The sequence below is a fragment of the Emys orbicularis genome, chromosome 1 (assembly GCF_028017835.1).
Source record: "Emys orbicularis isolate rEmyOrb1 chromosome 1, rEmyOrb1.hap1, whole genome shotgun sequence".
In the NCBI taxonomy this organism is placed as follows: domain Eukaryota; kingdom Metazoa; phylum Chordata; order Testudines; family Emydidae; genus Emys; species Emys orbicularis.
In genome coordinates this window covers 69,906,795-69,933,768 of record NC_088683.1, presented here as the reverse complement: position 1 = coordinate 69,933,768, position 26,974 = coordinate 69,906,795, and the positions used below count along the sequence as shown (strand labels likewise).

Below are 26,974 nucleotides of genomic sequence, written 5' to 3'. Positions count from 1 at the left end.
TGTTTGACAGGAAAAGTGAGCCACCACGATTTCCTGGGGAGAAAGTCCACCCCTCCCCCACCCCCCATGCATGAAATTCCTCATTTCTCAATCTGGCTAAATTGACATGGCTCACCTGTACCAATCCCACCACTATAATTCCAACCTGAAGATGGTAATTGCCAAATGAGGTAATAAATGCTATTATTTTTTATAAATATCATATGCACCCTAGTTCACCTGGTTGGTATTATCCTGAGTGAGTTCAAGGCATTAAATCAAAGGAGGATGGCAGAAGGGAAACAAACAGGTAACAACAAAACAATGGCAAAGATAAGGTATGTCCAGAGAATACCAGGGGTCCTTGAGGAAACAATGGGGAATACATCAATCAGCCAGGCCCCAACCAGGCTGGTAAGGTTTACTCTTCCCATTCCTGAGGCCAGGATCAAAGGGGACACTAAACCATTAAAGCATCCAAGGCTTAAAAGAGTAAAGGGGGTTGACTGAGTTGTTGGGGGCTGCTCAAGGAGCATCAGTGAGCACTGATAGGAATGCAACGAGACACAGAGACCATGCTGCAGCAGGGCAGTCTGTGTCTTCCAACCCACAGATGAAGGTAACTGGGCTGAAGGGGGCTTACCAATATGAAGATACAGGTAAGGGGAAATATGTGTATAGCCTTTTTGTTTTATCCCTTTGTTCAGTGTGCTACATGCCTTTGGGTGAATGACTAAATAGTGCTTTGTTCTGAAAAAATTGTTTTTGAGTCACTCTCATCAGTTGTTACAGGCTCCAAGCCGAAAAGGGCTAGAAGGTGCCTGTGATGGGTTGGATCACAGAAACCCCCTTGGGGCTGCCAACTGATGTGCCAAGACTACTTCTGTCCCTGCTTTCCCTGCCAGCTTGGGACTCCAGCACCCTGTCTTGTTGAGCCAGACACGCCAGTCTGCTCCAGCACAGACCCAGGGTCTGAACCACGTGCCCCAAAGCTGCAGACTTAACTGAAAGCAACTTAAGAATCGTTCCTGTCTTTAACACTCAGATGCCCAACTCCCAATGGCGTCCAAACCCCAAATAAATCCGTTTACCCTGTATAAAGCTTATACAGGGTAAACTCATAAATTGTTTGCCCTCTATAACACTGATAGAGAGATATGCACAGCTGTTTGCCCCCTCCCCCAGGTATTAATACATACTCTGGGTTAATTAATAAGTAAAAAGTGATTTTATTAAACACAGAAAGTAGGATTTAAGTGGTTCCAAGTAGTAACAGACAGAACAAAGTGAATTACTAAGTAAAATAAAATAAAACAAGCAAGTCTGAGTCTAATACAGTAAGAAGACTGAATACAGACAAAATCCCACTCTCAGAGGTGTTCCAGTAAGCTTCCTTTTACAGACTAGTCTCCTTCTAGTCTGGGTCCAGCAATCACTCACACCCCCTGTAGTTACTGTCCTTTGTTCCAGTTTCTTTCAGGTATCCTTGGGGGTGGAGAGGCTATCTCTTGAGCCAGCTGAAGACAAAATAAAGGGGTCTCCTAGGGGTTTAAGTAGACTCTCTCTTGTGGGTGGAGTGGAGAACCCCTCCTCTCTCCTATGCAAAGTCCAGCTCCAAGATGGAGTTTTGGAGTTACATGGGCAAGTCACATGTCCATGCATAACTCAGTTTTTACAGGCAGCAGCCATTGTTTACATGCTACCCTGAACATCCTCAGGTAGACTTATGTGGATTGGAGCTTTCCGAGATTCATTGTCCTTTAAGTGTTTCTTGATTGGGCACTTAATTTTCACATTCCTTTCTCAAGAAGCTGACCAAATGCTTTACTAAGGCTACTTAGAAATCAAGCAAGTACACAGCCAATATTCATAACTTTGAATACAACAATGACACATGCATACAAATAGGATGAATAGATTCAGTGGATCGTAACAGGGGAGGGACAGCTCAGTGGTTTGAGCATTGGCCTGCTAAACCCAGGGTTGTGAGTTCAATCCTTGAGGGGACTACTTAAGGATCTGGGGCAAAAATCTGTCTGGGGATTGGTCCTGCTTTGAGCAGGGGGTTGGACTAGATGATCTCCTGAGGTCCCTTCCAACCCAGATATTCTATGATTCTATGATAACCTTTACAGAGATATGGCACATGTAGCATAAAACACATTCCAGTTATGTCATACAGATACATTCATAAGCATATTTCCATGAAGCCTTACGGGGTGCACCGTCACAGTGCCAAACCCAGTTTAGGTTGCAGCCTCTGAGCTTATCACCTGTGTTAACCCGACAGCCCCGAGATCCAGTCTAGGAGTAGTAGGACCATTGGGCTCCACCCAGAGAGGGATGAAGGCAATGAAACCTGCCTCCAAAGGCGTACACTTAAGAGGAACTGAAAGGGGTCTGAAGTGTGATTTGCCCCATAACCGTGACAGTCAGTAAAATACTTGTTGCCCTGCTGCCAGATCTTTAGAGGAAACTGCTGCCATCTTTGTACTATATAATTCAAGAAGTGGGGGGAAATCAGTTGAGAGGCTTATCTCTTAGTGCCTGCTATATAGCATTAGTGAGAAAAGTTTGTCCTACCTAGCAACTCTTGGAGCATTATTAATTATTTGTAGGGCCTACAGGTCCCAATCAAGATCAGGCCATCATTGTGTTAGGCAAGGTCCAAATGCATTGTAAGAGACAGTCCTTGCACAAAAGAGATCACTTAGACAAGCCAAACAAAGGGCGAGAACGAAATTAGAGAAGGAAGTAAAGTGACTTGCCCAGGGTCAATCCAATCCACTAGACCACACTGCCTCTCAGCTTCCAGTGGAAGTTGAATGTTCGGGACCTCCTTCACAACAGCCCAGAAAATTGGGCCTGTTGCTTCCATTGAAGACAATGGCAACTCTCTACAGCTTCAAGGGGAGCAGGATGGGGACCATCATTTATGCAGAACAGTTTTTTATTTTAAGTAAATGTCACACAAAAGATGCCCAATAAGAGAAAGAAGGCTCCTGCACTGCTGCTCTATCACTTCCTCTAAGCTGTGACAGGATGTCTTCCTGCACCAGTTATTTGATCACAGTACTGCTACTCTTTTCAGAAGAAAGTGTTGTGTTTTAAATAGCTGGGGTCATGCTGATAATTGTGTTCAGTGAAGACTAGCCAGAGAAAACTTAAACTCACAACATGATTATCTGCTAGATTTTTATTTTTTTTTTGCCCACCCCTGCATATTTCCTTCCCTTTTTAATTACCTTGCTAGGACATTCCATTTTATAATAGCATTGGAATATTGCAGACAGCGACTTGTGGCCATCACGGCACGTCTCCTGGGACAAAGGGCTCACCATCACTGAGTACCTTATAACATGTGCTGTAATGGTTCCATAGTTTTATGCAGTTTGCTAAGTACTTTTGTACCTGTATTTTATTTGTTTGTACCTTTCCAGCAGTATTGCTCATGAGCAAGAAAGGGAATGCTGCATAGTGGCTATAATGACGCAGTAAGGCTTCCCCGAATAGTGTATTTTTCAGTGCTGTCACTTGTAATCAGATAAAGGAGATTCAGTGTAAATTCTCTAGTTTCTACTAAAATTAGAGAATGTTTTACCTGAAATCAAGGACCCTGATTATCCCGTCCATTGCTCACAGAAACCGATGGAAGTTGTGTGCGCCACCGAAGGAATGATCAGGCCTTTGCGTTTTGAGTCAGAAAACTATCATTAGGCTTTGATCATCGTGCATCCCCCAAACGAATGGGTAGCCTTTAGATAAAGGTCAGTCCTGATTCTGCAGCCTTTACTGACATGAGTACTCCAAGTGGGTTGATTAATTTGGAATGACCCACATGCTTTGCTGTTAGAGAATTGCTTATAGAGCTAAATGCAAAATTCCCTCCCTCACCCTCCACATACTGCATGAAATCACAAATACTCTTAATTAGCAAGTAATATATATAAGGTGTTAGAAACTAAAAAAGGGATCTTTGGATATCTTATGATAATGTGTGGCGTTATTACAAAAGGAGTAATGCCCATTTTTGGTGGAAGTTTTCCACCCCACCTTCCTTGACCTTAGTCCTATCTGAGTTTTGATGGAGCTGAAGGATAAACATTGCACTATGCACTGAGTATGAAGATAATGAAGTGGAGAGTTTTTTGGAAGTTCTGTTGGTGCACGGCTCCATAATCACACATCCTACAATGTATTGTAGCACATATCAGATTATACAATTCAAATATGGTCTCAGTTACACAGCATCAGCTAATGAAATTCCTCCCTTAGTTCAAAGCTTTGTTTGGATAAATGACTCAGGATCCAATTCAATACAAGTGTTAGGGAACAGATATAAAAGCTTGGAGTACATACAGGTATTTTAGTAGAGCCCTACCAAATTCACAGTCCATTTTGGTCAATTTCACAGTCATAAGATTTTAAAAATAATCAGTTTCACGGTTTCAGATGTTTACATCTGAAATTTCAGTTTTGTAACCGTGGGAGTCCCAACCCAAAAGTGGATTGTGTGTGTGTGTGGGGGGGGGGGGGGGTCGTAATGCTATTGTAAGGGGGAGCGTGGGATTGCCACCCTTACTTCTGCGAAGCTGAAAGCAGCACCCCTGCCAGCAGAGCTGGGCAGCCGGACAGCAGTAGCTGCTGGTCAGACGCCAAGCTCTAAAGCCAGCACCACCATCAGCAGCAGCGCAGAAGTGAGGGTTGCATGGGGGCATGGGTTACCATACATCCGGATTTCTCCAGCAGCCTCCTGCCCCGTTCGGAGCCTGACGGCTGGGGCCACAGCCTCCCACCCAGGTTGGGGCTGACAGCTGGAGCCGCAGCCTCCCCGCCCAGGTCAGGGGTTGAATACCACCCTCACTTCTGCACTGCGTTCAGAGCTGGGCTTCCAACTAGAAGCCACAGAGCTTACTGCAGGGGAAGATTTTCAGAAGTGAGTCTGACCCAGCTCTGGGAGCGACCCCTGCAGGGGAAGAGGAAGTCCCGTCCCTCCCCAGTCCGGGCTGGGACTAGCAGCTGGAGCCTGGCCCACGGTAGAAGCCGCCAGCTGGGGTGCCCCCAGCCCTGCAATAGTCAGATTTCACAGGGGAGATCAAATTTCACAGTCCGTGATGCATTTTTCATGACCATGAATTTGGTGGGGCCCTATATATTAATGTTCGTAACTGGCACATGACAATAGGTACACTCCCATTTGAGCCTCTCTTCAATTATCTTGATAAAATGATGGTTCTCTGCACTGGTATTTTGATCAGTGAGAGTGTGCCCCAGTGTCATGTGGGAGGTTCACATGCAGGTTCAGATGCTGCTGAGAGTCTTGATATGGTCTCTGGGGGCGGCTTACTGCATCCCTGAAAAAAGGCAATACCTTATGTATCACTCAATAGGCACCCTATCATGAATTAAGGAGCAGAACTGAAAGGCTCTGAAGTGAGTTCTCTCCAGCCTGTAGGCCAGTGATGACAACGCAAGAGAGCAAGAGGAATGGCAGGTGAATGAATGTAGAGTGTGAAGTGAACAAGTGTGGTGGAGAGGGAATGAGAATCCACATGAGACACGGTCTCTGTCTCTACTAGCTTTAGCCCAAATCTCATTCAGAAACTATGCACAATTCTGCCTCCTTGGCTGTATGCATTATGAAACAAGCTAAATAAATGGGCACATACTAGTTTTTCCACAGGACCTCTGCCTCATTCAGTGCCCAGGACGGACAGTGTTTGCAGAATGAACAGGGTTATGCAGTAAAGGGGGATGTTGTCTGTAGGATGCCTGCCTCATTTGCTGCAGAAGTTGGAAGGTGTGAGGGGAATGAGGCAGGGGATTGCAGGAAGAGAAAGGACAGTCATATGGCTAAGGCACCTGAAGACTACCCAAAAGAATGGGGTCTATCCCAGCCTCACCACAGAGTTTGTGTATGATGCTGGGCAAGTCACTTAAACCAACATGTTTAGAGTTGGTCACTCATTGTGTGTGCCTCATTTTCTGGGTGCCTAACTTGACACCCCTAAGCTCTGGTTTACATAAGTGCCAATCATTCACAACTGCAACTGAACTCAGTGGGACCTGTAATTGCTCAGCACCTCAGGCAGTAAGGCACGGTGTGGTTGAGAGGAATGCGCCCAAGGCTGGGAATCAGGAGGTCCTGGCTTCTAATCCTGACTTTGCCATCAATTCACTATGAAGACTCAGGCAAGTCACTTGCTTTTCTGTTCAGTTCCCCAGCTATAAGATAGATAGTGAGCAAGCATAAGTTTGTTTAAATATGTTCTGGGTACTTGTACAATCTATATAAAAGCACAATACACAAATAGGACTAATGTCCCAAGAATTAGACGGATTCCAAAGCCACACATAACTATATGTTTTACATAACTATATGACCCTCATCATGGTATCTGAGACCTCACAATCTTTAATGTATTTATCCTCTCCACACCTCTGTGAGGTAGGAAAGTGCGGTTATCCCCATTTTACTGCTGGGGAATGGAGGCACAGAAACCAAGCAACTTGCCCAGGATCAGACAGGGGAATCTGTTACAGAGCGAGGAACTGAACTCACATCTCTAAACTCCCTGGCTACCATGCCGACTACTGGACCAGCCTTACTCTAAATGGTCAAGGCAGGCAGAGAGGATGAACAGAGAGTTGAAGTGACTTGCCCCTGGTCACATAGCAGCTCAGGGTATTCCTACACTGCAGTTGGAAGCAAGCTTCCTAGGCCGGATAAACAGACTGACACTAGCAGAGCTTGAGCTAGCACGCTACAAATAGCAGTGTGGACGTTGCAGCTCAGGCTCTCAAGACCACCCTATGCCATGGATCTGAGCTCAAGTGGCTAGCCCACGTCTCTGCTCGAGCTGCAAGTCCATGCTGCTATTTTTAGTGCGCTAGCTCAAACCCCACTAGCATGAGTCTGTCTACCCAGCCTGGGAGACTTGCTCCCAAAGGCAGCATAGACATACCATCAGTGTTCAAGACAGAAGTGCAGGGGAAGGTTGGACGGGTCAAGGGATATGGGAGACTGACAATATGCTTGCAAGAACTGGGAGGAGAGGGTACTTACATGCCTTATAGGGGTGTGCCAATGTCCGTACAGTGCTTTCAACATATAAAGTGCTATTAAGTACGCTGAAACATCAAGCCCTAGATGTATCAAGCTGGGCATTCAACCACTAAAACGCCTAAAATTAATGGACTTAATCTCACTGTGTCTCAGTTCCCCATTTGTAAAAACCCTACCTACCTCACAAGAGTCTGGAGAAGACAAACTCATTAATGGCTGTTAGGGTCAGCTACTGTGGTGAAAAGAACATGAGGAAATTAATAATTCTGTATCCAGTGCAGGGTTTGGATGTGTGCACTAAGTATGGCCTGGGCCCACAAACTGAATAATGAATATAAAGAAATACAAAAACAAAACAGCTGCTTCATTCTCTGCGCACAGTCCATCCTGTGCACTGAATGAGGCAGGGGCCCTGTGTAAAACAAACAGTATGTGATCATACAATTACAGACTGTACCATAATGCATATACAGAAGGGGGCCAAGTTAAGGTTGCACAGGCGACCTTAATTCTAGCATTTCCTAATTTTTGAGTGCTTGACCTTTGCAACCTTAATGTTTTCAGTGCAGCTTTTTGGTGATGTAATACACTATGCCCTAGATAGTTGTCTGAGTTGGTATAGCCCAGAGGTGGGCGAACTATGGCCCACGGGACCGTCCTGCCTGGCCGCTGAGCTTCCGGCCCTTCCCCTGCTGTCTCCCCTCCCCCGCAGTCACACCGCTGCGCGGGCAGAGCTCTGGGAGGCGCGGTTGCGCGCTCCTGCCGAGCAGAGAGGCAGCGTGTCTGGCTCCAGCCGGGTGGCACGGCTGCCAGACATGCTGCTCTGAGCGGCATGGTAAGGGGGCTGGGGGGTTGGATAAGGGGCAGGAGGTCCCGGGGGCAGGGAGCGGTTGGATGGGGCGGAGGTTCTGGGGGGCGGTCAGGGGACGGGAGGGGGGATTGGATAAGCGTGGGAGGCCTGGGGAGGCCTGTCAGGGGGCAGGGGTGTTGATAGGGGTCAGAGCAGTCAGGGGACTGGGAGCAGGGGGTTGGATGGGGGCGGGGTCCCGGGGGCGGTTAGGGGAGGGGGGTCCCGGGAGGGGGCGGTTAGGGGACAAGGAGCAGGGGGGGTTGGATGGGTCGGGGTTCTGAGGGGGGCAGTCAGGGGGCGGGAAGTTGGAGGGGTCAGATAGGGGGCAGGAGCCAGGCTGTTTGGGGAGGCACAGCCTTCCCTACCCGGTCCTCCATCCAGTTTTGCAACCCCAATGTGGCTCTCGGGCCAAAAAGTTTGCCCACCCCTGGTATAGCCCAATATTAGGGTGATGCAGCATACTCCATCCTCTTCCCCCCCTCAGTGTATGAGCCATGGCTAAGGCTAATCCTTCACCTGATCCCCTTCTGGAACATTGTACACATGGGGGAATAACTAGTGAGCTATCCTTGAGCTTTCTTGAGCAGTTCTATCCAGCCATTATATGGGCAAGGCATGCTATTTACTTCTTTCCTTCTTCCCAGCCACTTACGGCACCCCCACCTTCACAGCCAGGAAGAATCTAGAATATATATATATATATATATATATATATACACACACACACACATACATATACACATACACACATACACACACACACACTATATTTTATACATAGCTAAAGATACACACATGTATTCATTCACATAGGGTCTTTTCTAAAATAAGTATAAATCAGACAAGTTATTTTTTGCATCATGCTCAGTTGCAGGCATAAAGATAAAAAAAGATTCTAAACAAACGAGTAAGGAGGCAGATGTCAATTTATTTTTTAGCTGCAAGCTGACATATTCCATTGTAAATTTACACAACTAAATGTATTTTTTGGCACTCTGCACTATATGTATTAACAATAAATTCAGAGTTTGGGATTAGCAGCAGCATAACTGGTACTGGATCCTGGCTCCATAGTTAATCTATTCTGCTTGATTAATGGTACAGAAGGCATAAGTCTTGATATTTTTTGTACTTGTATTTTATATGGAAGGTCTCCAATGCCGCAAGCTGTTAAACTTTGGCATGAAAATGGTTATTGCTATTGGAGCAACTAAAGAAAGTTTACAATAAGTATTATAATTAATTTAATCTGAAAAATCCATCATCCACAAATCAGGCACACTGAAAACAAACATTAAAATTGCTGTAATCCTATACAGTATTTTACATTCATATTTCTGGATTTACTCTGACCCAGCTGCCTAATCTTTTAAGAATCAAAATGAATCTGGGATTGTGCAATTGTATGATTATTCCCTGCAATACAACTTTTACTTTATTACATACTAGTTGGAGAAAATTTGAGGAGATCTCTGTTCAAAACATACAATACTTACTAGCATGGCAATATAGATACCTGAAGTTATGAATCTAAGCTCAAATGCTAAACTACAGAATTTAGAAAATACTTTTGCAGCCCAAAAGCACTGAAGGGCTAGGTTGACACTAATTCAGTTTTGTTGTGTAGAAAGTTTGTAATGAGACCAAAGCACACATTTTTCACACTACTGATTCATACAGAAGGTACAGATACCCTAGTGAATAATTAAACCAAGATAAGGAAAATAAAGGGTCTTTTAATAAACTTTAAGACCATTAAAAACAAGTTGTTCAGGATTTTTGCCGTGGTTAATAAGAGTATACCCAGTCGATTAACATACTGGGTGTCTACTGCTGCAAACCATAACTTTGATAAAAACATTTGGGGTTAACACAGCTGTCTGATTGTTCATTCATAAAATATTCTTGACTAAAATCATTAAACTAAACCACAGTTATAATCTGTTAATAAGGCTATTCTAGATTAGCATAACATTCAGAAAGCTTTTAAAAGCCTACGATATTTGATGACAAAACTAAAAAGAAGCTATTGCCCCAAGACAAAGACATTAAACTTAAAAAAAATAATCTGCTATGGACACAAACCATGTATGTCACTACTTTTAAAGTAAACTATTATGCCAAACCAAAACTCAGGTTTTTGTTTTAGTTTTTGACATGAGTTTCTAAAAGTAGGTAAAATAATTGAAGAGCATTTCCTTCTATGCCTTAAATTTAGTTTAATTAAATTACTAGAGAATTTACTTATGAGAAATATATACATTCTACTCTTACAGTCTCATCTAGTAAATTAGCGTCAGTCAGCAGCAGCCTATATGCCCCAATAAGAGACTAAGGAAGTTTAAGATGCAATAAAAATTTTAAGTAAAACTAATGACAATATTAGTGAAAAACTTGTAACAGCAATATGTAGATGTATATTTATTTGTTTATTCAAGTTTCTAAACTACACTTATAGGTGCTCATACAATGTTCTGCCTGCCTAGCCCCATAAACTAAAAATCACCAACCAAATAATGGGTTGCCCATCAACATACCACCTCAGCCAACCCCATCCTCAACAGCCTTGGAGAGCAGAGGAAAAAAGAGGGTCTTACCAAAGGTTAACAAATCAGTGTACTGATAGACTAAGATGAGAGCTCCAGTTGGAGCGCCTCTGCTGATTTCAACAGTGGCTGTAATATGAAAGCAGCCTCTGCTTGTTGGGGCTTTGGATCTGTGACGGGTTGGATCACAGAAACCCCCTTGGGAGCTGCCACCCAATGTGCAAAGACTACCCCTGCTTCTGTTTTCCCTGCCAGCTCAGGACTCCAGCACCCTGTCTTGCTGAGCCAGACACTCCCGTCTGCTCCAACACCGACCCAGGGTCTGAATCACTTGTCCCAAAGCTGCAAGTTTACCTGAAAACAGCTCCCAGAAGTGTGCTTGTCTTTAGCATTCAGATGCCCAACTCCCAATGGGGTCTAAACCCAAATAAATCTGTTTTGCCCTGCATAAAGCTTATGCAGGGTAAACTCAAATTGTTCGCCCTCTATAACACTGATAGAGAGATATGCACAGTTGTTTGCTCCCCCCCAGGTATTAATACATACTCTGAGTAAGTTACTAAATAAAAAGTGATTTTATTAAATACAGACAGTAGGATTTAAGTGGTTTCAAGTAGTAACAGACAGAACAAAGTAAGTCACCAAGCAAAATAAAATAAAATGCGCAAATCTATGTCTAATCAAACTAAATACAGATAATCTCACCCTCAGAGATGCTTCAGTAAGTTTCTCTCAGACTGGACATCTTCCAGGCCTGGGCACAATTCTTTCCCCTGGTACAGCTCTTGTTCCAGCTCAGGTGGTAGCTAGGGGATTCTTCATGATGGCTCCTCTCTCCCTCTCTGTTCTCTTCCACCCCTTTATATATCTTTTGCATAAGGCGGGAACCCTTTGTCCCTCTGGGTTTCCACCCCCCCCTCACTGGAAAAGCACCAGGTTAAAGATAGATTCCAGTTCAGGTGACATGATTACATGTCACTGCAAGACTTCATTGCCCACTTGCCAGCACACACATATACAGGAAGACTAACAGGTAAACACAGCCATCTGCGGACAATGGTCCTTGTTAATGGGAGTCATCAAGATTCCAAACCATCATTAATGGCCCACACTTTACATAATTACAATAGGCCTTCAGAGTTACATTTTATATTTCTAGTTTTAGATACAAGAGTGGTACATTTATACAAATCAGATGATCATACTCAGTAGATTATAAGCTTTGTAATGATACCTTACAAGAGACCTTTTGCATGAAGCATATCCCAGTTACGTTATATTCACTTATTATCATGTTTTTATAAAACCATATAGACTGCACAACGTCACAGAATCAAGCCTTTTTTTCCCTTTTGGGGGCTGCTTATCTAATGGGTAACATCCAAAAAGAATCTCAAGTAAAGGGGCCTGGAAAATACTGTCCTCTGTGGATGCTTGAGCAAAGTCAGTGTTCTGCAATGTAATATAACTAGGGCCATAACAAATTCACGGCCATGGAAAAACGCGTCACAGACTGTGAAATCTGGTCTTTTGTGTGCTTTTACCCTATATTATACAGATTTCATGGGGGAGACCAGCATTTATCAAATTGATAACCCAAAAGAGAGTTGCAGAGGGGTCGCAAGGTTACTTCTGCGCTGCCTTCAGAGTTGGGCGGCTGGAGAGTAGTGGCTGTTGGCCAGGCGCCCAGCTCTGAAGGCAGCGCCTCACCAGAAGCAGCGCAGAAGTAAGGGTGACAATACCATATCATGCCACTCTACCCTTACTTCTGCGTTGCTGCCTTCAGAGCTGAGCAGCCGGAGTGGTAGCTGCTGACTGAGGGCCCAGCTCCGCAGGCAGCAACATAGAAGTAAGAGAAGCAGTACCGCAACCCCCCCCACAAGAATCTTGTGACACCCCCCCAGCTCCTTTTTGGGTCAGGACCCCTACAATTACAACACCGTGAAATTTCAGATTTAAGTAGCCAAAATCATGAAATTTATGATTTTTAAAATCCTATGATTGTGAAATGGACCAAAATGGACTGTGAATTTGGTAGGGCCCTAAATATAACTCAGGGGCTTTTCCTAGGTCAGGGGTCGGCAACCTTTCAGAAGTGGTGTGCCAAGTCTTCATTTATTCACTCTGATTTAAGGTTTCACGTGCCAGTAATACATTTTAACATTTTTAGAAGGTCTCTTTCTAAAAGTCTATAATATATAAATAAGCTATTGTTGTATGTAAAGTAAATAAGGTTTTTAAAATGTTTAAGAAGCTTCATTTAAAATTAAATTAAAATGCAGAGCCCCCTGGACCGGGCCAGGACCCAGACAGTGTGAGTGCCACTGAAAATCAGCTCACGTGCCGCCTTCGGCACGCGTGCCATAGGTTGCCTACCCCTGTCCTAGGTCCTTCTTTTGCCCATCATGTTACTGACAGCTAGAGCTGGGTAAAATTTTTCAACCGAAACTTTTTTTTTTTTGCATGAAAAAAGCAGATTTGATGACATTCACACATTTCACAAATTCATGTTGATTCCGCTGCATTTTTTTTTAACCTCCTCCCCAAAATCAAAATTTCATTTCAATCATTTCAAAATGAAATGTTTTAGTGTTATTCAAAATTTTATCTATAAATTGTTTAATTAAAAACATTAAAGATTAAAAACATTAAATATTGCTCAAAATCTAAACAAACCATTTTGTTCAACCCAAACTAATTTTCTTTCAAGTGTATGATTCACCACAAATTTTGAAAAAAAATTGTTTTCAGTTCTTTGGGAAACTGAAATTTTTATTTTTCAGAAATGACAGTGAACCAAAAAAATCCAATATTCACACAGCTCTACTGATCACCAATATCCCTACTGAAAAGGGTGCTGCAGTAAAGCAGGGTGGTTGGAACAGTTTGAGGTATACGTGGTACATCTTTGTTCCTTACCAAATGACTCTCATCAATGTCTACTGTAAACAAAATGTGTGTCAGTCCCTAAACCAGCCTGGTAGGGTTGCAAGAAGCTTATGGTTTAATGTCTCACTCCATGATATAGGATGTTATCCTGCCCCACTGAAGTCAATGGGAGCTTTATCAGTGACTTCAATGAGTACAGGATCAAGCCCATAGCAATGAGCTACTTACCTTTCCTACTCCTTCATCCAATTCCTATTTGATTTTAGTGCCCTGTTTTCCCTGGTACGGACTTCTGCCCCCTCCCCACCTCTTTCTCCTTGCTTATAAGTTTGGTCTCGGGGGGGGGGGGGGGGAAATAAAAAGACCTTAGTACATGTTTCTTCTTTCAGGGCATAAACAAAAACTGGCACTAAACATGAGTGTTCAAATGCCTTCCTCCAAATTACTTCCCTCCATCATCGTCCTAGGATGATTAAATACTTTGGTCCTTTATCTTGCAAGCTCTGAATGAACATTAACTAATCTTCACAACACTCCTGTGAGCTAATTAAATATTACTGTCCCCATTTATTAAATAGAGAAAGACCAAGAAGATAGAATTTCCTAGGCTACCCAACAAGTCAATCTCTGTTAAGTTCTTCATCCACTGAAGTAGTTCACCCTTGTACTATCCCTACTGTGATCCTAGTTTACTCTTTTGTGCTGAGCCATATCACAAGTGTTACTGAAGCCCTTATAAGTTTTCTGCACTTTAACTTCTCATTCTCTCTAGCAAACTAATTCTGTCAGATTTTCAGGAACTTTCTCCCTTTTGTAAAGATACATTATACTGAACAAAATTTCCTCCAGCCAACCAGAATGCTGGAAAATTGACTTACTCATTAAGAAGTGCTTTATTAAAAAAAAGAAAAAAAAAAAACACACTACAAAAAATTGAAGGGCCGATGCCAAATCACATTTCAAACAAATTTTCTTCCCCATTTTACCTAAACAGTACCTCAACATCTTAGTTTACTAAATTTAAAAGAGTGAAATATTAAACATCAATTCTGTTTTTATTCAGTCAGTTTCACTTTCAAGTTCTCTGCTGCAATATTTAGAATGCAAACATTGCTGACCAATGCTTGCTTAAAAACAACATTTTCTGCGGTCTTAAATAAAACCATAAGCTCTTTGAGGCAAGATGCTAATGATCCTGTTCTGTAAAGTACCTTGCACTTTTGGACATTGTAAAAATAAATACATAAGAGCAATAATAATTGATAATTGTGATGTTAGGCATAGCAGAAGCTCATTTTTATAATTTTGTTCAAATTTGACATAAAAGATCAAGTTATTTATGAACATACAAGCAAAAATTGTCTAAAAGCCATTTGCCACTAAAAAAGTAATAGATATACAGGAAAACTGTGTTTTAGTTAATTTCCTATTTTCTGATTAGCTGCACCGATCCAGCAGTTCTGAGATCTACCATGGTGCCATCCTAGAATCCATCTGGAAGATAAAAGAATCCAAGTAGGTGTTTTAGAAACTTTTAAATCTTCCTCTCTCAAACACACACTTGGATCCATAGCAATGTCAGGAAAACATACACTTTTGCCAAGTAATGGTGCGTAACCACTTCTAAAATGAATATCATGGCTTCAGTGAGTTTTCCTAGCTGATGCAGAGACCATTATTGAAGAACAAACTTGAATTCTATTAATGTTCACTTAACTCAAATCGTAACTTTGGATCCCTAAACTGAGCTCACAGAAAACTGCCCATGCAGTACAGGTGTAATAAATCTTTAGTCTCCTGAATCTTCTCTGCATAATTTCTTGTATCCTTCATTCAGATAAGTTCCTCAAAGCTTCTGTCTGCAACTAATTTAGTACTGAGAAAATGAGGTACTTACCTCACTTATGGCAGTGCTATATTATATTACCTTAGTTCATCAATGGTGTTTCCAGAAATTTCAAATCTGTTGCAGCTCTCCTTGTCTGAAGCATTCTTGAACACACTAAGTAGATGTCCTTTGTGGAGTGCGTCGGACATTCTAATCTCTTGGCCATTGCTTAAGAAGAGTAGTCAAGCATGACTTCTTGTGTTTGCTCCAAGAGATACAGGAGACAAACAGGTTGATTGCCAAAAATATCCCAAGCATGCACATATTACCAAGCTCTGGATTAAGCCACATTAGGAAGAGAAACATTAAAAGAATATTGACAGAGCTCCCTAATTTCATGCTCATGGATGTGACATTTTCCAGATTTTCTTCAAGATTCTTTACGTTTCCATTGACGCATAGCTGAATCGGTATCCTAAATGCTTTTGTTAGCACTGAAGTAAAACTTTTTTTCATGTTTTGTAACTGACACAGTGTAGACTTTCAGGGAGCAGAGTAGGCACACTTCATTCACTCTCTCCTTGATGTACTTAACTCTTCATGCACCACCTTTGTTTCTCCTCTCCTAAGTGTTCTACGTTTTAAATTTAACTTCCAGGTTTCCATGCTCAGTGTTGTGTACCCATTCATATAGGCCTGTAACTATAACACCCTTGAATATTTGGCACTCCCTTGTTCATCCACAATGGTATTCTTATGCACAACAATGCATTGGAGACTTGCAGCTTTGAGACATAGCTATGAATCACAACATACTATAGCCTGCCAGCTAATCTAAATCAGGAACTTTCAAGTAAGAGCCAAATGTAAGAAACAAAAACTTTAAAGCAAAAACATGAAGATAAGCATTTGCTTTTGTAGCACTTGAAATATAAAAAGGGGATAGTAATTCTCATAGCATAAATACACACTCAATGCTTACCTCTCTGCAATAGCTGTGGGGTTTTTACCCTTCCTTCCACTTGCTTATATTAACTGTGTGCCAACTTAGAAAAGAGTGTTCAACTCCTTTGCTAGCTACTACACTTAGGGTAAACTGGAAGGGCAGGAATCATATTTTACAAATATAGCCACAGAAACACACCTCATAGCCCAGGAGAACGTTTTTTTGTTTCGTTGGTTTAAAGATGGGGTTGCAAAGGTGAAATCTTACCGGCATGTGCTCAAAGCAAAGAATACACTGGCCTTCCCTTCTACATCATTTTTCTTGTTTAATTGCTAGTTGCTGAAGTTGTGCGTTTAACTTCTTTTCCGGCTGGCTCTCCCACAGTGGGAGCCTTTTCAATCGTTTCCCTGGAATGGGGATTTCCTTAAAGGGATCAATACGGAGCAGCCGGGTTGGAAGGAAGAACCTCGGATCTAAACATCTGCAATAACCGCGAAGGAAACGCAAACGCAGCTGACTGCGTGCGATTCTTTTGCCGTCCCCAGCGCGCCTCCTCTCAGGACCCCTGCCCCTCTCTCCGAGCAGCCGGGGGATAGATTGTACCCAGGGGAGGTCGCAATCCGTTGTCAATGATGTTTCTCTCTGGCCGTCTGTGGCGGTCCTGGTAGATCGGGTCTCAGCCACAAACCCGGCGTTGTTATCCCCGCAGCCCTGATGGATTCCGCGGCTTCAAGCTCCCATCAATTATTGGCTCTTTTACTGGACACGATTAACATTAAGGGGGGGGGGGGAACTCCAGGCTCTTCTTCTCATTAGACCTGTGATCGCTTTCAAAGAACCTGTGAGCAGGTCCGTCCATGCTGGGGGCGGGAAGAGGAGCTGCGAGAGACCGGGTGAGGAGCTTATCCACGAAAGAAGTTAACTCTGGAGGTAAAACTTTGCTGTCCTAGGGAGGCGGGTGCGAAGCAGGCGGGGAGGAGGAAAGGCTCCAAAGGCTGCAGCGCCTCAGTAAGATACTGACAGGAGCGCGGGGCTCTAGCAACAGGCGGCGGCACAACCGGAGCAAAGAGGGGGCAGTAGGACGCGAGTGGCTGATCTGCTTTTGCTATTCAGGCCATTAGATCCAGTGTCCGTGAGTTCCCCACCCCCGGGATTCGGAGACAAACCCCAAAGCACGGGCTGGCTTCCCTGCCTCCGCAGCTGGGACGTTACCAGCGCCCCAGGGCCTCCCCCTGCCCTTCTCTCCCTGGCACAAGTTTACCTTAGGGTTGGTGATGAGTTGGTGCTCGTCCTGGTGCAGCAGCGCCCTGGAATTGGACTCGGAGTTGTTGACGTAGATCTGGAGGCAGGGATACAGCGAGGTGCCCTTGCAATCCGTGCCACACGTGAACGTGCATTCAAACATCTCCCCGATCTGTTGCACCGAGAGCACCGTGCAGTTGGCAGCTTTGCCTTGCAAATCTTGCAAAGCGGGGTTGAGCCAGCAGAAACCCAGGATGAAGAGCGACACGATGCCGGAGACGATCAGGAACAAGCCGAGCCGGATGCTTTTGTCTTCGGCTTCTGTGTACTCGTAAGACACCCTGATTTTCGCCATCTCCCGCTAGACCACAGGCAAGCGCTGCCCCAGCCTGGCAGCAAGAGCAGCAGAGGGTGTGAGAGGAGGAGGAGGAAGGGAGCGATCGGAGACAAACTCCCTCCACTCCAGCTGCCAAGCTCCCCTCAGAGGGGGTCCGGAGCTCCCCTGCTGAGGCGAGACGCCGCCGTGCAACTCTTCACTCCCCCCGCATGGTGCAAGGCGGAGGGTGCCAGTCACCACTGCAAGCCCCCTCCTCTTCCCCCCGAGCTAGAGGTGTTTCCCGGGCCTCTCGGCCTCTCTCTCCGCCAATGATCGGGGCTGGCTGGGAGCCTGACAACATCTGCCGGGGGCTAAGCCGCTTAGCGGGAGCGAGCTCGCTGCTCCCCCAGCAGCCCCTCATGCCTGCGAGACTCGCCTGCTCAGAACTGACCCCGCTGATCCGCGGCAGCCGGCTGATCCAGCCCCCGGGCGAGGCAATCTCCTCTCGGGACAGCTTGGCCCGGGATTATCTGCCCCCGGAGATGTGTTCCAGGAAGCGCCTGATTACTGCTCCGGATTAATGCCATCGAAAGGCACTCCTGGGCGGGGGCGAACGCCAGCCCCACCCGAGGGAGGGCCGCGGAGACGGCGGGATCAGCGCCGCACGTGTGTGGGTAACTCGCTGAACCCAGCCCTCCGCGAGGAGGGGCCGGTGGGGAGCAGCCTCAGCCGAGACACACTTTTCATTCAGCGCTTTGATCGGCGGCGATGCCGGGCTGGCTGGGAGCCCGGCCCCGCCCAGCCGCACGGGTGCCGAGCGCTGCCGCTGGAGCTGGACCCTGCTTCCAATCCAGCCCGCGCCTCGGCGCGTCCCCCGAGACCGAGCTGCGGGGCCTGGCCCCCCGAGCAGCAAGCGGCGCGTTCAGAGCACGGGCCCAGAAACCAGCACCCTCGAGCTCAATGGGGGGCTTCAATCCTACCTCGGCTTGGCCTTGTCAGGCAAGCGGGACTGCTGAGCCCGTGATTGACCCGAGCTGGGAGCAGCCCGCCCGCCCTGGGCCAGGTAATCAGCGTGGCTACAAGAATGTCTCCCCCGGGCGCCGGGAAGACACTAAACCTGGCGCCTAATCTCAGGGCAGCGCACAAGCGGCCAGCTACATAAACCGACCCCCGGCGGGGGGCTGAGAGCGCTTAGCTGATCGCTCCGAAGCACGTTGGGCGCCCGGCGGCCTTTGCACACGGTGCTTTGGAAAGAGGCTGAGGGCTGGCGGCACAGCCAGAAGCACAGGAGTAGGGTTTGGCACATAGCGTTTGCCCAGGAGAACAACCCCGACCCCTCCTCCACCTCGCTGGAAGAGCCTCTGGGTGGTGGCGAGGGTTGCCAACTTTGGCTGGGCGTATTCCTGGAGGTTTCATCACATGACATCATCTTTAATTAAAAAAATAATCTTTAATTCTTGAGGGGTTGCAACCCTAGTGGTGGCACTCCTTGCTGGGCAGAGGGACCATTAGACAGACCCACTCCTCCCCCCTCAGCGGTGTTCCTCTGCTGATTCAGCAGCAAAAGGACCTACCTGCTGTTGGGGGGGCGAAATACACACACACAGTTGTGGACATGCCCACTGCCCTTCACCTTACCTACACTCAACATGGAGATGGGGGAAGATCAGAGCTGCTAAGCTGTGGGTTTTTTTTTTTTCCTTTCTTTCTTTTCCCCCCCTCACACACAGCCACATGGGCATTGGTTTGATTTTCTAACAGCTCAAACTCAGCTTCAAAAATTAAAATGTTTTACAGGGCTGTGCTCAGAACATAACAGCAGGAATGATAGAACGACGATTTAGACAATTTTTGAAAGTCTAAGGTCACCTTCTGTCACCCACAGCAACTCCACTGCAGAGCAGATTGCCTGATGTAACTGGTAGAAGTAGCAGTTACAGTTTTCAAGTAATCAGGCTTCAGCTTTCCTCCAATTTGTGAGATTAATTATGTCCTTTGCATTAGAAAGGGGTCATAAAAGCAAAGTCTTATTCAATTAAGTTAAAAAAAAAAGATCCTGCTGAGTCAATGTGAAGTCAGCAGGAGAAACATTTCTATTTGCAAATCTGTTCTAGTCCAGCATGTACTCCACAGGAAAACCTAGCAACCAGAGTTAAACATAGGTTGTACCCTGCCAAAAAAATGTGGCAGTCCAGAAGCCTGGTAAGTCAAGGACAACCATGAAATAAATTCATTGGCAGGAAGGCCCACAAACAAAGACTGGGAAAAACCAGGTCCTGCTAAAGAAAGTACTGCTACAGAAAATTGTAGCAACCGCGTGCATTTGAGTGGCTATAAGCAGAAGTGGAATTAAAAAAGCATTTTATTTTTGCATAATACTGCAGCAAAACAGCAAACATTTATCTTCTAGACACCATTCTCGGTGTCAAGTTGTCTGGTGTTGCAAACAACCGTGAGTGACAACCTCAGGGCAAACTGCCAAGAAACAGGGCAGAGACCACAAACTGGTGGTGTGTTCTATATTTAGATTTCTCTAACCTAACCAAGTATCAAGTGTGAACTCCTCAAGCACTACAACCGCTTTATCCTTGCCCCCCAGACAAGCCTGCCTTTGTGATAGACCAGGGGTCGGCAACCTTTCAGAAGTGATGTGCCGAGTCTTCATTTATTCACTCTAATTTAAGGTTTCATGTGCCAGTAATACATTTTAATGTTTTTAGAAGGTCTCTTTCTATAAGTCTATAATACACAACAATAGTTTAGTTATATGTAAAGTAAGTAAGGTTTTTAAAATGCTTAAGAAGCTTCATTTAAAATTAAATTAAAATGCAGAGCCCCCTGGACCAGTGGCCAGGACCCGGGCAGTGTGAGTGCCACTGAAAATCAGCTCGCGTGCTGCCTTCGGCACGTGTGCCATAGGTTGCCTACCTCTGTGATAGACGATCCTTCCTTACACCAAACATCACAACAATATTCAGTTTACTCCCAGTCCCAAAGGACCAGTCACTTACCCCAGGTCAAGTGCACCCTGATCTCACCAATGTTTGTAATCAATCCTATAATTAACTAAAGTTTTATTAACTAGGAAAAATTGGAGTTATTTACAAGATTAAAGCAGATAACCATACACACCAATGAGTTACAGTCTTAGGTTTCAAAATGTAATAGAAGCAGCTGTAATGTTCAAGGTCTATATGACCTTTAGGGCTAACCATGCTAAACAGCTGGGGATCCCTTGCTTATGCTTAGAAGTCTTGCCCTCTTCCTGAAATCCAAGCAGCATAGGGATAATTTCTTCTTGACAGGGATTTTTATTCCCTTTCCCCAGGTCAAACTGTGATAGGACCAGGGTTTGTGTACATCCCCTCTTCATGGGTGTGCGGGGAGCAATAAGCAAAGTCCTTTGTCCACTGATTTTCCACACTGGTTCATCTAGTGTCTATAGAGCTTCTTTTGTTGAGCAGGAAACGACCCCTCCTGTGATAAACTAGTATTTCACACTTGGTATTACTTCTCTCCTGACTGTGGGGGATAGCAAACACTTTTATAGTTACAGAGCAAAACATTTAAATATTACCTTATAACAGGGCCGGCTTTAGGCCGATTCAACCAATTCCCCTGAATCAGGCCCTGCCCCTAAGAGGGCCCCGTGCCCAAGCCCCCGTACGGCGTACCGGCAAGAGCCAGTGTGCTGTACCAGGGTGGCCTGGCTTCCCCAGGGGGCAATTTAAGGGGCCTGGGGCTCCCAGCAGGGGCTGGAGCCCCAGGCCCTTTAAATTGCCACCAGAGCTCCACTGCTGGAGCCCTGGGGTAGGGCTGTGGGGCTCAGGGGGCTATTTAAAAATTCCAGGGCTCCCATTGCTTCTACCTGCCTCTGCCACCCTGGTCCTTTAAATAGCCGCCGGAGCCCTGCCGCTTCCCCAGGGCTCCCTCGGTTATTTAAAGGGCCGGGGCGGTAGAAGCAGGGGAGCTCCGGGCCCTTTAAATAGCCCTCAGAGCCCTGGGGTAGCGGGGGGCTCCGGGGGCTATTTAAAGGGCCGGGGCTCCAGCTGCCTCTGCCGCCTTGGTCCTTTAAATAGCCACTGGAGCCCCGCTGCTTCCCCAGGGCTCCGGTGGCTATTTAAAGGGCTGGTGCGGTAGAAGCAGGGGAGCCCCGGTCCCTTTAAATAGCCCCCGAGCCCTGGGGGGCTGCTGCTGCTACCCCGGTGGGGGAGGGAGGAGGAGGCACTTACCGTACAGGGTGGGCTGTACCCCCTGTACCCGCACCCCCTGCCCACAGCCAGCCCCTGCTGCAGCCCCTGCCAGCACCAGCCCCGCACCCCCTGCCCTGCCCGCACCAGCCCGTCTCCAGCCAGCCCCGCACCCCCTTCCCTGCCTGTAGCAGCCCCGCACCCCCTGCCCTGAAGCCAACCCCTGCCGCACCCCCCTCCCTGAAGCCACCCAATCCCGCACTCCTCTGGCTCCAGCCCTGCCAACCCATGCCGTACCCCCCTGCGGCCCTGCCTGAAGCCAGCCAGTCCACCCCACACACCCGTCTCCAGCCAGCCCCGCACCCCTTGCCCTGCCTGCAGCCAGACCCTACCTCCAGTCAGCCCCTGCCCTGCCTCCAGCCAGCCCCATGTCCACTGGTGCCCTGCAGTTCCCAGGGCAGTAACCCTGCACACCTGCTTCAATGAGGGGGTCAGGGAGCAGCTGGGACCCACACATGTGCACACCGGCACACCCCCAGGGAGTGGCGGGGACCCACACATGTGAAACCGAGCTCATTTCTAGTTCAGGCCCATCTTTTTAAAAAAGAACTTTAGGTAGGATTAACATACATCCGTATTTTCCTGGACATGTCAGGCTTTTTGGTTCTTAAATTGCCATCAGGGAGGAATTTTTAAAATTTAAAAATACAGACGTATGGTAACCCTATTGGTACAAAAAATACGTACTGTGGCATATCCCTTAAATCAGAACTTTTTATAGGGAACCGGTTGCTAAGACAAGAAAGGCTTTTTTTTACGTTTGGTTTTTTTTAGTCATCCCTGCTGGGGCCCTGCCAAAAATGTTCGAATTGGGCCCCACACTTCCTAAAGCCGGCCCTGCCTTATAACATGGTCTACAGATATTATAAGTGAGATTAATGCATGCAGCAATTCATCAAACATTTCATAAAGTCTAAATACACATATATAAATCTAATACCTATTTTATCAATGCTAACACACAGTTGAGCCAGATGGTTTCCAGCTATGCCTTTATCAGCATTAAGTGAGGCCTATGGACCTTGGCATGAGCTGGCACCTGGTCTGCCAGTGTCAAACTTTGCTCCTTCCTTGTGCAGTATCTTAAGTAACTGCTTGGTAAAAAGTTCTGGGTGGTTATGGGTGCATGCAGACCAGCAAAAAGAGTAGTTATGGGGTACATATGCAAATTTAATTCTAAGTGCAGTCAGATCTAGTGTTTCTGATTAATGTAGCCTGCCCCAGATGGGTCCAACCCCACTGAAGATCCAGTTGTTAAATACAGCCTGCGAATAGAGTCAGTAGGCATCCAGGGTAGCAAGTTCATTACCCTGTCTCACTGGCCACTGCTTGTTCATGGTATTCGCTTTCAACCCCATACAGTTTATTGCAGTAGTTGATCCTGGAAATGACAATTATGTGGACTACTGTGGCCAGGTCCATAGCAGAAAAAGGGCAGTCTCATGCCTGGCTGCAGCTATTGAAAGGCGCTTCTAGTTACTGGTGCCAGTAAGGAGTCCTTTGGGACCCCCAAGACTCCATCCACACTGGTGCTCAGAGGACAGACACCTTTGAAGAAGGGTAATGTTATGATTAGGGCCAGTACTTGAAAACACTTTCCTCTTTCCACTCTCACTTCCTATGTCTTCCCTGGATTTAACTAATATGGGTTTTACTGTTACTCAGGCACTGGCAGTGGTGAGTAACGGGGCCGTGCCTGATGTGAAGTTACATCATCAGTACCAGCAATATGCAGAAGTACATACAAGCTTCTTCTACGGGATTAAATATAGATGTTGAATAGGAAGAACAGGGGTGATTACTGCAGGACACTAGGAGTGGATGCTCTTGAGGTGAGGAAGTAGCAGTCATCACAAACCTCTATGGTATGTGTGTCCCTAGGCACATCTGTATTCACACCCTACACACTGCTACAATAGTATCTGTACAAAATATGCCTTGTGAGGTGACATATGAAAGCTAATGCCATGCTAGTTATTAATATAATTGTAAAATGCATGTGTTAACATAATATGTGAAGGTTATGAATTCCCTTGGTATGATCAGTGGGGCCACTAGATGATAAAGGTGCTAAAGGAGACACAAGGAAGACAAGCCCCTTGGAAAGAAGCTAAATTAATTCTTTGCATTGGTCTTCACTGCAGAGAATGTGAGGGAGATTCCCACGCCTTTTTAGGTGACAAATCTGAAGAAATGTCCCAAATTGAGATGTCAGTAGAGGAGGTTTTGGAACAAACTGATCAATTAAACAGTAATAAGTCCCCAGGACCAGATGGTAGTCACCATCAAGAGTTCTGAAGGAACTCAAATATGAAATTGCAGAACTTCTAACAGCAGCATGTAACCTATCACTTAAATCAACCTCTGTAGCAGATGACTAGAGGGTAGCTAAATTAGTGCCAATTTAAAAAAAGGTGATCCTGGCAATTACAAGTCAGTAAGCCTAACTTCAGTACCAGGTAAATTGGTTGAAACTATAGTAAAAATAGATCAGACACGTAGATGAACATGATATGTTGGGGAAGAGTCAACACGGCTTTTGTAAAGGAAGATCATGCCAAACTAGTCTAGTAGAATTCTTTGAGGATGTCAACAAGCATGTGGACAAGGGTGATCCAGTGGATACAGTGTACCTGAACTTTCAAGAAGCCTTTGACAAGTCCCACACCAAAGGCTCTTAAGCAAAGTAAGCAGTCTTGGGATAAGAGAGAAGGTCCTCTCATGGATCAATAACTGGCTAAAAGATAGAGAAAAAAGGGTACAAATAAATGGTCAGTTTTTGTGGAGAGATGTAAATAGTAGGGTCCCCCAAGGATCTGTACTGGGACCAGTGCTGTTCAACATACTCATAAATGATCTGGAAAGGGGGGTTAACAGTGAGGTAGCAACATTGGAAGATACGAAATTACTCAAGATAGTTAAGTTCAAAGCTGACTGCAAAGAGTTACAAAGGGTTCCCAGAAAAATGGTTGACTGGGCAACAAAACGGCAGATGAAATTCCAGGTTGATGAGTGCAAAGTAATGCAGTTTGGAAAAAATATTTCTAACTATGCGTACAAAATAATAGGTTCTAATTTAGCTGTTACCCCTCAAGAAAGAGATCTTGGAGTCATTGTGGATAGTTCCCTGAAAGCAGCTGCACAATGTGCAGCAGCAGTCAAAAAAAGCTAACAATGTTAGGAACCATTAGGAAAGGGATCGATAAGATAGAAAACATCATAATGCCACTGTATGAATCCATGGTACACCCACAGCTAGAATACTACATGCAGTTCTTCTTGCCCCATCTCAAAAAAGATGTATTAGAATTGGAAAAGGTACAGAGAAGGGCAAGAAAAATAATTAGGGTTATAGAACAAATGCCATATGAGGGGAGATTAAAAAGACTGGGATTGTTCATCTTATAAAAGAGACCACTGGGTCGGGGGAGGGATACAATAAAAGTCTATAAAATCATGAATGGTGTGGAGAAAGTGAATAGGAAAGTGTTATTTATCCCTTCATGTAACCCAAGAACCAGGCTCACCTGATGAAATTAATAGGTAGCAGGTTTAAAACTAACCAAAGGAAGCACTTTTTCACACAACACACAGTCTATCTGTGGAATTTGTTACCAGAAGATGTGATGGCCAAAAGTAGAACTGGGTTAAAAAAAGAATTAGATAAACTCATGGAGGATAGGTCCATCTACTACCAAAGATGGTCAGGGATGCAACCCCATGATCTGGGTGTCCCTAAACTTCTGACTGCCCGAAGCTGGGACTGGATGCCAGGAGAGGATTACTCTATAATTGCCCTGTTCTGTTCATTCCCGAAGCATCTAGCACCAGCCAATGTCAGAAGACAGGATACTGGGCTAGATGGACTATTGGTCTGATCCAGTATAGCCATTCTTATATTACAAAAACATGGCTAAGACAGCCTAGCCTGGGTAAAGGTGATAAACAGGTCTACCCTAGACAAAAGAATGTGACTTTACCTCAATTTACATATTAACAGTAAACAAAACCATTGAGCTGAACTGGCAGGGGCTCTCATGATCCTGAACTTGAGAGACAGAATTAACATGGCTTCTGTACCCCAAAGAGACATAGGAGACTGAATCCCCAGGAGGTCTTCCTGACTTGTAAAACAAAGACATTCCTTTGGGGATATAAGGAACCAAGAGAGACTCCATCTTTATCTTTCCCCTCAGGAGACAAAGAAACCAAGCAATTTGATCTCTGTGATGCATCCTGGCCAATGAAAAGCAGGAAAGGAGACTAGGGGGTGAGAAAAACCTGCTTGAATAGACTGCATCTTGCTAGGTTAAGTTGTAGTCTTTTAGATGTGTGTTTTCACTTTTATTTGGTTGTAACCCTCTCAACCTTTATCTCTTTTGCATGGTATCATTTAATCCATCTTTTAAAATTAATAAACTTGTTTTACTTTTGCTATTAACCAGCTCAGTACTGTGTTTAAAGGGTTGTGTGTATTTACCTCAGTTAAATTAATAAACTGATCTATTGACTTCATCAGAGCAGCAAACTGAATATCTTCTGTGAATGCACAGTGGTAGTCTGTGTATTGCAGAGAAAAATCTGAGCGTGGGGCTGGAGTTCACTGATTGTTACTTGCTAGGCAAAGGTTTGTGCTGAGAGAGCCTTGAGGAGTTTGCTGGGGAGGTGGACAGACTGGGTGGTAAGGAGCTGATACACTCTAGTCTTCGACAAATCTCTCACTTGCTGCGGTACAGAGGCAATACAGTGGTTCACAGCTCTGGGTATCCCCTTGAGCAGGTTACAATATGAGACTAACAATCAGGGCCAGCGCAGTGTGATTCTTTCTACCCTGCCAAATCACCAAGTCAACCATGAAGTGTACAGTCCTGATCAGCACCATCTCAGTGCTGTATCTGATCTGAAATCCAATTCAAGGGTCTATGTTGTTGACAGATCAGCTGTTTGAAATGTGGTCTTCAAGAGCATTTCAATCACTTATGCAGAATATGGAAGAGTAGATGGTGATAAATGACAATTATTTTCATACAAACTCCAGATTTTTTGAGGGGGGATTGCACAT

General features: G+C 45.2%; 1 protein-coding gene across 1 annotated transcript in view; it reads right to left on the bottom strand.

The window, feature by feature from the left end:
* The window catches only part of KCNMB4 (potassium calcium-activated channel subfamily M regulatory beta subunit 4), a 42,309-nt gene extending 24,608 nt beyond the window's left edge, over positions 1-17,701 (bottom strand). Inside the window, exon 1 of the mRNA XM_065423437.1 lies at positions 17,366-17,701. Within this exon, the coding sequence (XP_065279509.1) occupies positions 17,366-17,701 (336 nt within the window). The remainder of the gene's footprint in view (positions 1-17,365) is intronic.
* Between the last annotated feature and the right edge of the window lie 9,273 nt (positions 17,702-26,974).